This window comes from Mytilus californianus, unplaced genomic scaffold (genome assembly GCF_021869535.1).
Source record: "Mytilus californianus isolate M0D057914Y unplaced genomic scaffold, xbMytCali1.0.p SCAF_1, whole genome shotgun sequence".
Lineage (NCBI taxonomy): Eukaryota > Metazoa > Mollusca > Bivalvia > Mytilida > Mytilidae > Mytilus > Mytilus californianus.
Genome location: NW_026262581.1, coordinates 138,464,376 through 138,476,443, shown reverse-complemented (window position 1 = coordinate 138,476,443; position 12,068 = coordinate 138,464,376). Strand labels below are relative to the sequence as shown.

Sequence of the window (12,068 nt, the reverse complement as noted above, 5' to 3'; positions counted from 1 at the left end):
CATATAAAGCACAACACTATTCATTGTGTTCCAGCCTCCTCATACTATTGGAGATTTTGCGTTTACAAAAATATATCTCAGAGGTTTTCTTTTCAAACGAAAATTTCAATTTCCTCAAAAACAATGTGCTCATATACATAATATCAAGCACAACTCGTTTTGGGATTTTTTGCAATTACAAAAATTGTTGACAGAACAAACGAAATCGGAGCCCTGTACCATCAAGGCAGTGCTCTTAAAGTTTTAAAACGCATCATTATTCAGATGAATTTTCTAAAAGATAATTTATTTCAATCATACGGAGGGCAATTATGTGCGAGTTATCAAACGGTAAAACGTTCATAAATTGAATGAATAATTAATAATTTTAAAGATTGAGAGCTAACTGTCATTTCTTCATTTAATTCTATTTTTTATGAATGCAATAAGGTCAATAATTGTGATGAAATAAACATGTATTTAAAATTTTTCATTGTGTGTTTACATAATATAAATAAATACTTTAATTTCAGTGTGTGATTGGCCTTGTGTTCACGCTATAGTAACGACGGTTGGACATTTAAATTTGGTTTGATTGGAAGCAAGTCATTGGAAATACACCTCGGTCAATGGATGTAGATTTTTTATCCCAGATATGCAGTATTTGTGATTCAATAATGGTGTAAAACATCGTCAAAATTTACTATTTTATTTTCGATACGGATTTTAAGTGTCCATAATACTAAGGTTTGTAAAACAGTATTTTAATATTTGCAATATGTGTTTGATCTAATAACTGTATCGATTTCATATTCTTATGTAAGTGCAATGATAAGTTATAACACAATATCTTCTGACACACAGAAGAAGATATTACTGTTTGCAGAGGTCGTGAACAGGAATTCAAATATTGTAGGGGAATATTAAGAAAACAGAAATACCTCTGAAAATACCAAAAAAAATGTTACAGTATTGCCATTGGATACTTTCTCATTCAAAAACTATCGGACCGTAACTAAAGCATGGCGGACATTTTATTATCGTTCAATTACTACAATCAGATTCTAAGAAACATCAATCTGTGTATTGCACGAATAAAATTAAAATGGTCTCGTTTTGAAAATGACTTGCATATTTTTGCATTAGCACTTATTTTATATCAAAACGACCTTTCTGGTAAAAAAACCGCTGAGAGTATATGCTTTGGTATCAGTGCCCTGGATGTTTTTCCCTATACAGCTAGTGTAGAAATATCGTACGAGTTTCCGAAATTTTCACTGGTGTCAGAATGTTGGACTTTTTGTAATTACTTGGATATTGGGCCATTTTTCTAAATGTAGCTTTAGACTCTTTAAATCACAAGTTACTGAACTACCGGAAATAAAACACACTATATAAACAACAGCAAAAACTCTGAAATACTGATTTTCATAAAAAATATTGACTATTCAAATTTATATCATCGTGGAATTTTTTTATGTATATATGTATCTTCCCTTTTTTCTCACGTAGCTGCATATGTGAAAATTATAGAAACAATACGTACATTAATCATGCGGAAAATATTTTTAATGCAACTTAAATATTTTGAACTTTTTTTATTTTTTCAAAAAGATTAGTTTTCGAATCATAATAGTTATGTGTAACCATGCTTTAAATAATAAATAGGGTTTAAAAAACACACAACCTACAAGTTTTAAAGATAGATTTCCCCCAGACTGGTTTTTGGAATTACTAAAGTTATGTACCCACACAAAATAATTGAATAGAAAATTTAAAAGCCTTATTTATAGTATGTATTAAAGTGGTACAAAAATGTAAAGTGTTTAAATGGTTGGGATGACACCGAAAACAACAATGACCTTTTTCCATAGAACATTTAATAGAATTAAGGTATATTATTCTGGACATGTTCAAACTTATACATACATGTATCACTGTCATTATAATCGGGTTTTTTTCAAAATAAATTATTTAAAAAAAAGTTTTCTAAAAATAAATATTACATACATTTTAGGTGTAAACACTTATAAATGAAAAGAAACCAACTTAAAATGTAATAAAAAGCTAGTCACACTTGACAAATGTTCTGCTATCAATAATATGATCTATACCAAATAATGCTGACATCGCATTTATAAAACAAATGGCAACCTCAAATTATATTTATATAACTGTTAATTTCGACAGTAAACTAGAAATATCTGCAATTTATCTGAAATGATGCAGAAACAGTGAAAACAAAATGAATATAAAAAGGTAAAAATCATTGCATCAATGAACAGTTCCTTCTGTTTTGCTGGGGAGGGTGAAATAGACCTTTTTATTCTGAGGTCTGATTCTCGTAATATAATCATAATTGTTTGGATTGAACAAAAGAACATTACATAATCTGTTGTCAAGTTTCCTCCAGCAATAATTATCAAAATTCTACAAAGAAAAAAAGAAAAGCGTTATATAATCAATTGAAATTCATAACGTTATGACTTTTTTGAGGTGTTTTATAATATTGTTCTTATTTTAAACATTTGTGATTAGAACATTACCATGGATTAGATTGTCATGTTAGATTGTCATATTAGATTGCCATGGCATGTTTGTACATGTTATAGTTACACATACAATTAATTAGAAAAAATTCAAATTACCAATCAAAATTTACAGGTAAATTTGATTATAGTGAAGCCGTTTTCATTAATTAACCCCTTGATTAAGAATGTCATTAGTGGTCAATTTATTATCAATCAGTAAAACGTGTTCTACACCATTATATAATCAATAACAGGTGCGTCAACACTCAGTTTATAGAAGTACATGTGAAAAGCAGAGTAGAAAGAGAAATTTTAGGTATTGTCAATTTCGAGATTTATATTTATATCTAAACTAACAGACTAAACCTAAGTACATTATTGATTTTGATAGTCATAATGGTGTTAATTGTAAAAGACCACAAGTAACAGTGGTCAGATATTTGTTTAATCAATTGCCATAGCAACACGACATTATATTATTCCTCGGAAATAGAAATCACTAAAGGTAAGTGTACAAATTTCATGTAAATATAAGTGCGTTTTTATTGCATCTAAAAACTTGTATTCGAGAATATACATTAATGATCTCTAGAGTGTTTTGTGCTAATTCTCTCTTTTTTTCTACACCATTTCGATAATTGGTGATGCATCATGAGAATCAAAATTACCGAAGTTGATGCCATTTTTAAGATTCGGATAGGAATATTTTATTATCGTACATATTTTGTACATAAACCAGACCGTTAATTTTCTCATTTGAATTGTTTTACTTTTGTCATTTCGGGCCTTTTATAACTGACTGTGCGGTATGGGTTTTACTCATTGTTTACGGTGACCTATAGTTGCTAACTCCTATATAATTTGGTATCTGATGGAGAGTTGTTTCAATGGCAATCATACCAGATCTTCTTATTTTTATATGAACACAAATAATACAAAAATAAAAAGATGTGGTAAGATTGCTGATGAGACAAATCTCCACCAGAGACCAAATGACGGCATATATGTATGGAAATTAATCGTGCTACTTGAATTCCTGTCGTTGTGTCATAAGATTGAGATTTGAGTTGGTTCGTTGACAAGATATATATTGTATTTAAGGAACCAAATTTTAATAGTGACAACTTTTTCTTCATTTACCATAACATAAAAAACTGTATTTAACTTGGCTGGTGAATTGGTGCTCCCGTAACTCCATTTTAGCATATAAAGACTATTTGGGGGTGGGAAAGACTACTTGTTATGTGAATATCTGTAACATTGCATTAAATATTAAAAAGGTTTTTTTTTTTGTTCTTTTTGTTTTTTGTGTATGTTTTTTTTTTTTGAATTACTGTTTCATTGACGTATACTCAACATGTCTTTTTATTCATACTTATCAATTAACGTGTCAAGGTTTTTAAAGACTGCTCATCTCGTTAAAATGTTAGATTTTAACTTCTGATTCAATTCAGAGTATCCTTCTGACTTTTACCGACCTACTTTGCCTCTCACGTGCACGTCTGATAGTTGTTTTCTTAGTGTCCGGTGGCAAATATTACAGGTATGTCCAGGACGAACGTGCACATAGTTTATAATTCTTACTTAACATGTAATGCATTAAATCACATGTCTAGTGCTACTTAACGAACAAAACACCAGACCTAGATACAATAAATAAGATCACATAAAGAGTGCAAAGTTTGTCAAATTTTATTGAAATATATGTAATTACAAAGTGATCAAAGAAAAACTAATTACATAAGTGAAAGTCACACACCATGGGTGAAATATAAACCATGGTATATTAAACTGTACAAATTATACCGTTAAGGTTTCAAGGACAGTATTGAATTATATTGACTTTCCAGTTGAATAAGTTCAATATTTATTCTGTTAGCAATACATCCATTCTATTATTGGGGGCATACTGTTGAAAACATTGACCAACTCATTTATATACATAGTTACGGGGAAAATATTATCTTTAGTGTTAAAGGTATGTGTTAAGGACTTTACTCATGCTGGTGATCAATTGAATTTATATTAATTAGGGAAGGTGGAGAAGTCAGTGGTATGATATTTAGGTATAAAGCAAAAATTAAACGAATTGATAATTATAAAATAGTAACCGAATTGAGCCTACTATACTTTTATTAATAGTTGTAACAAATTAAAGATTATTTCACTGAAATCTTATAATTCTGGAGACTTACAAAAGTATAAATATCTAGGGTCAATTTAATCGTTTCGTGTACACAATACAAATAGTTTTCCAATCTATTACATAAGCGACGGATTAGTTTTGTATTAACGGATTAGTAAAATAAGTAAGGTTATATCAACTGTGACATTTTTGCTACGACACATACACACACACACACACACTTTAAGCAAACATTCAAACAAAAATACAGTCAAATGTATAAAAATATATTATACTGAATATGACTAGATAAAGTATTGGGTAATCATAAACTAGACAAATAATAAACCACACAAACACACAAAAAAAACCAGACCTAATATTGTCACGACAAGCTGTATAAAATAAGAGTTAATCAAATACAAACTACGAATATGGCTGACATCAACATAAAAAAAAACACCAAGGAGTACCGGAATTTGCGCGGCAACCTAAAGTTCTCAGTCCTTTCACCACCCATTTCTTACGTCGATCAACTGAATTGCAAAATTTTGAAAGACAAAAAATATAAAATATTTACCGGAAAAGTCTGTTAAATGCAATATTACCTGTATCAGAAACGACAAAAACTTTAAACACTACACTGTTAATAGTTTTGATTATTCTTGTCAATACCTCTGATTTTAAGCTCTCAAAATAATGTCTTGGTTTTTTTCTCTTTTCAGCATCCAACAGAGGACATTATAAAGTACAAGGTGCTCGTCACCATTTGGTGAGAAAGATGATACGTCTGAGGACCAGTAATCGATGTGTTCTATGTATATTGGTGCTCTTATCCCTCACAGCAATATCTTTTGGTCAATGTAAGTTTTCATCAAACATAAAAAGCCAGTAAATAGAAAACATCTGTATCTCTCTAACCACAGGAATGCTTATATGCATATATATAATCATAATATTGGACTGTTACATGTGAAACATAGCTTTTTTCCATTTTAAGTGATATTACTATTAAATGATGTAAAGATAAGCTTCAGAGTATACAATATAATATAAGAATTAGAGCGCTTGATGAAAAAAGAGTTTAACAAAGAACGATGCGTTTTGTTGAGTACAATTATATTTTAGATTCTATTAAAATGGCTTTTTTTATTTTCTCTTACTTTTTTACATCTGAGTATTTTTATGTTCGCCATGTTATATATATAAAAAACAATAACCCGGCTTTATAAGAATTTTATTACAACTCTTTATTTCTATTTATGCTATTTATTTATCTAGCAAACAATGGTAAATATATTTTCACTTGCTTGTTTTGTGTTTGCATATACACTAAGGGCCAGGATAGATCGTAAACCGGGTACAGCGGTATATCTATCCTCGGTCTATCGTGTCTATACATCCTCTGATAGGCAAAATAGACCGGAGATATGGGAATTTATAGCCAAGATAGGCAAAGGGACAGGGGAATAGATAGCCAGGATATACCGTGAACAGGGGTATACTCATCGCTGGTCTACCGTGTCTATCCATTTTCTGATAGGCAAGATAGACCGGAGGAAGGGGAATTTATAGCCAAGATAGGTAAAGGGACAGGGGAATGGATAGCCAGGATATACCGTGAACAGGGGAGTTGATATCCATGATAGACAAGGGAACATGGGGAATGGATAGCCAAAACAAACCGGTAACATGGGGTTGCTAACTAGGACATACAAGAGGTTACCGATGGTCTTACCTTTATATCATGCTATCCTGACTCTCCTTTGCTTTAGATGCTTCTTTAACGTTTTTGCTATAAGCATATACATAGATATTGTACTAATAAATAGATTACTGATATTGTCGTGTGTTAGTAAGTTATTGTTCAACATTTGTCCATTGACATCATACCAAGAACTTGAACTGTACTTATATTCCTCAATATAATTGTTCTTGTAATGTCATGTGTCAGAACACAGTTTATCTTATTGCTATCTTTTTCGGGTCATTCTATCTTTTTTATATATCAGCTGTATGACCACAAGGGCTCCGAATTGGAAATGCAATATGTGTTTTAATGTTTGTGTAATGGTCACTACTTTGCACGTGAATTTTGATGTATAAAAAAAAACATTTCACATGGAGTCAAGCTGTCGTTTTTTGTTTGAGACACCAGTTTTTTTTTTTTCATTTTTCTTATGACTTGTCATTTCCGTCACAATTACGTGTAAAACCGAATGATACAAAAAGAAATAACATCTATATATATATCGAATATTTTATATCTCAAGAGTAAGTGAAAATTAAGTTATTTTCTTTAAAACAACCAAGCAATTCCCGTTTCTAAGTCTATATGTCATTGGAATATTACCAAATTCATTATTTATATATTCAGCAAAGTGAAACAATTGCTGTTATTCAAACACTTATTATCAATCATGTTAATAACCAAAACACAACATATTTATAAAAAAAACTCTTGAAACTGCATTTGAATTTGTGTATATATAAATGCGATTGAATAGTAAATCTGATAAAAATAATTCTTCTAAAGTTGGATGAATCGCAAAACAGCATCTTATCTTTTTACACCTAGTTTTTCTGACAGACCGACGAATTTCCATTGTGACAGCGAATTTGAAATGATGATTTACACTTGCTGATGGAATAATTGAAAGATTCTTCAACGTTATTTGGACTCTTGGATAGTTGTCTCATTGGCAAGCATACCACATCTCCCTTTTTATAGTTTTATTTTAAGTTCAGATAGAATGTGCAATTTCATGTGTCAAGAAGATTTAAGTAACCACAATTGTCAAGAAGATTTTAGTAACCACAATTGTCGAATTGTTAGCTACAATTTGTATATAAATACGTTGAAAAGAAAAAAAATATATACTCTAGATGTTTTCGAAAATATGAGACTTAATTTTGTGAATTTCTCCCTCGTTTCATTAAATACACTTATATATGTATTGTATATTTTGTAGCTCCCGGATCTCCAGTTATCACTGGCCCGACGTTTATAGTTGAGGGTAATTCTATAGCGTTGACGTGTACATCATCTGGTGGTAACCCCGTACCAACAGTATATTGGTACCGAAACAGCCAACTGGTAGATGATACCCAGACCACCACTAATGGAGTAACAACAAACACATACACCTTTGTTGCTGATACAAGTCACAACCTGGCTGTTTTTGAATGTCAGGTTGATAATAATGTATTACAGAACAAACTGACTTCAACATGGTTCTTCCAAGTCTACAGTATGTATTCCTTTCTTGAAGTATAAACAACATCTTATTCACGATTAATTAAATGCAGATTTAAACATGGTCTTTTCAATTTTGGCCTGTTATTACCCCTTGACTTCCATATCAAAACGAGGTGCTAGCCGAGGTTCTGATATTGATCGAGATATGATAACTGGATCGATATATGTAGATATATCAATCTGTTTACTGTGTATTTCCGATGTACGGACACACCCGGGCTTATAACCCAATATCAACCAAATCACGTGACATCAGGCCGGGCTGATCTGGGGTTAACATTTAACGTCCGTAAAACACTTCAAAAGCTATATTTTGCCATTCGTTCTAGGTTAATTAACATATGCAGAACTGGACAAATCTTTTCTAAGTGTATAGCTATTTTTTGTAATGGATACATATAACTAGTGTATGATAAAATAGTGTCTTCATAAAACAAAACTATTCTAGGTATAAATAATTTGATTAGACAATTTAATTTTTCCAGGATGAATTAAAATGCAATATTCAAGTATTACATATAATTATTCTATATTGCACCAAATTTTGTACCACGGGTGAAGAAAAAAATAACCAAAATAAAATTTTATCTAATTATTAAGAACAATAAAAAAACAGGATCTCTTTTGAGCTTGTTTTCTTTCACTAAAATATCACACTGAACATTTAAACTTTTACCATATATCTACAAAACATTCAACAAAAATATTTAGAATGAATCGAACAAATAAAAGCAACATTTTTTGTTATCTTTTAAGTCTTTCTTGGAATTCTGTTTCAACACGCAGTTCAAATTGCTGTTTCATATAACTACAGCTTCAACATTTCACCTCTGCTGATTATCACAATAATATACTTTTTTATTCCGAAAGCAAATACAGCTTGTATGATACCTACAAAGCGCTTTTAAGAAAATAGATATATGCACGAACTTGATGCTTTCATACTGTGTGTGTTTCCATAATAGAAAAAAATGACGATATGTGATGTTTTGAAATACTTACAAGATATTGCAAATGCCATTATTTATATTTTACAGCCGAACCAAATCAACCAACATTGACTGGATCTCAACTAAATCTATCACCTGGTTCTACCTACGTATGGACGTGTATAAGCACGGGAGGGAACCCCTCACCAACACTGACTATGAGGATTGGTAACAGTCAGTTTAATACTGGTATCACACAATCATCCGTACTGCAGTCAGATAACACCTATACTGTTACCTCCGCACTATCGTGGGCACCAAGTATCAGTAACAATGGTCAGACATTATACTGTGATGTACAACATCCAGAGACACGTGGTAATAACCTCCAGACTGTCAGTCTTCAGTTAACAGTTAATGGTATGCTTGTTTACATATTTATATTTTTAGATCTCATGCAAACAACTGTGTAGTGTATGAACATGATATGTTTATTCACAACTATTATTTCACATTGCTTTCTCTCTCCTTTTTTTGACATTCCACATTGTTCCTGGCCTGTAAACCACATTGTGCCTGGCCTATAAACCACAGTGTTCCTGACCTATAAACCACATTGTTCCTGGCCTATAAACCACATTGTTCCTGGCCTATAAACCACATTATTCCTGGCCTATAAACCACATTGTTCCTGGCCTATAAACTACATTGTTCCTGATCTATAAACCACATTATTCCTGGTCTATAAACCACAATAAACCACATTGTTCCTGGCCTATAAACCACATTGTTCCTGGCCTATAAACCACATTGTTCCTGGCCTATAAACCACATTGTTCCTGGTCTATAAACCACATTGTTCCTGGCCTATAAACCACAATAAACCACATTGTTCCTGGCCTATAAACAACATTGTTCCTGACCTATAAACCACATTGTTCCTGGCCTATAAACCACATTGTTCCTGGTCTATAAACCACATTGTTTCTGGCCTATAAACCACATTTTTCCTGACCTATAAACCACATTGTTCCTGACGTATAAACCACATTGTTCCTGGCCTATAAACCACATTGTACCTGGCCTATAAACCACATTGTTCCTGCCCTATAAACCACATTGTTCCTGGTCTATAAACCACATTATTCCTAGTCTATAAACCACAATAAACCACATTGTTCCTGGCCTATAAACCACATTGTTCCTGTTCCTGGCCTATAAACCACATTGTTCCTGGTCTATAAACCACATTGTTCCTGGCCTATAAACAACATTGTTCCTGACCTATAAACCACATTGTTCCTGGCCTATAAACCACATTGTTCCTGGCCTATAAACCACATTGTTCCTGTTCCTGGCCTATAAACCACATTGTTCCTGGTCTATAAACCACATGGTTCCTGGCCTATAAACCACAATAAACCACATTGTTCCTGGCCTATAAACAACATTGTTCCTGACCTATAAACCACATTGTTCCTGGCCTATAAACCACATCATTGTTCCTGGCCTATAAACCACATTGTTCCTGGCCTATAAACCACATTGTTTCTGGCCTATAAACCACATTTTTCCTGACCTATAAACCACATTGTTCCTGACGTATAAACCACATTGTTCCTGGCTTATAAACCACATTGTACCTGGCCTATAAACCACATTGTTCCTGCCCTATAAACCACATTGTTCCTGGTCTATAAACCACATTGTTCCTGTGGTCTATAAACCATATTGTTCCTGGTCTATAAACCACATTGTTCCTGGTTCAAAACCACATTGTTCCTGGCCTATAAACCACATTGTTCCTGGTCTATAAACCACATTGTTCCTGGCCTATAAACCACATTGTTCCTGGTCTATAAACCACATTGTTCCTGGCCTATAAACCACATTGTTCCTGTGGTCTATAAACCACTTTGTTCCTGGCCTATAAACCGTATGAATCATTGGTACTTATATCACCGAACAGTTGACTTTTGTGAGATACTTTTCGTTGCATGATACATTGGTTGAACAGGTAGCAATTCATTTTGATCGATAATCAAGAAACTGTTATAAGTTTAAAATTTGACATTGCAGTATTTTTTTTCTATTTCTTAGAACTCTTTAGTATTTTTTTCTCATAAAATTGAGCGTGTACAAAACTGAAAAACAGTATTCTCTTCCTTCGATGTATTTTGCCAGGACTGCTTAGTGTTACCTTTAATGTATCACAGATGAAACTTGAATGGTAGTGTATATAATGGATTTATTTGCACACAGAAAAAAGTCAACCAAGGTCTTCCATAAATGATACAGGCACTGGCTGATAAAATGGTAAATTGATATATTGTTTTCACTCGCCATGATATAGCCTTAAACGCTGATGTGACGTAAAGCAATAATCTATCAATTGATATATTTTTTCACTCGCCAAGATATAGCCTTAAACGCTGATGTGACGTAAAGCAATAATCTATCAATTGATATATTGTTTTCACTCGCCAAGATATAGCCTGAAACGCTGATGTGGCGTAAAGCAATAATCAGTCAATCAATATATTTCATATGTGGTTTTATTTTTAAATAAAAATGGTGGGAATGTTAGACCCGTTATCAGTAAATGCTGAAAAACACTGTTGTAATGTCTTTTTGTTTGTTTTTTTTTCAGACCCTTTATCAGTGAGTGCTCCTCAGACACAGTATCAGCAGAATGTTGGTACCCTTGTTGTTATGAACTGTGTAATTACTGGAACAGCAACATCTATCACGTGGTACTTTAACAACCAAGTTATTAACATTGCTTCTTCTTCTAAATATTCTAATGGTAACACCATCAACCCATCATTGACTGTTTCCAATGTGGCTTTATCTGACGCGGGTTCATATTACTGCCAGGCAACCAATGGAGTAGTCACAGCCAACTCCAATACCATCACGTTAACAGTTCTAGGTAATTCTTTATTTCTAATTAATAATGTTAGTCTTATTTATCTTTTAGTTACGAAATTGCAGACGCCAATGTAATCATTTTTCACATAAATTGCTTTACTGAAAAATAGACACACACACGTATATATCATGTAAACGTTAGGATAAACTGATATAGTTTTCTTATTGTGATCTCCAAAAGCTCGTTATTAATATTGCTGATAAAAAATGTACCCTTAATATTTTTTCATTTCCTTTATATATTATTAGTATTGTATATTAGATATTAATAAACTGGATTTAATTTTAATATTCTAAGAAAAAATAAACCCTGA

The 12,068-nt window shown here is 32.2% G+C and overlaps 1 protein-coding gene across 1 annotated transcript in view; it reads left to right on the top strand.

The window, feature by feature from the left end:
- The first annotated feature begins 535 nt into the window (after positions 1-535).
- Positions 536-12,068, top strand: part of LOC127736687 (hemicentin-1-like) — a 36,828-nt gene continuing 25,295 nt past the window's right edge. The window contains exons 1-5 of the mRNA XM_052247270.1: positions 536-726; positions 5,361-5,498; positions 7,608-7,886; positions 8,932-9,243; positions 11,474-11,755. Of these exons, the coding sequence (XP_052103230.1) occupies positions 5,417-5,498; positions 7,608-7,886; positions 8,932-9,243; positions 11,474-11,755 (955 nt within the window). The 5' untranslated portion in view covers positions 536-726; positions 5,361-5,416. The remainder of the gene's footprint in view (positions 727-5,360; positions 5,499-7,607; positions 7,887-8,931; positions 9,244-11,473; positions 11,756-12,068) is intronic.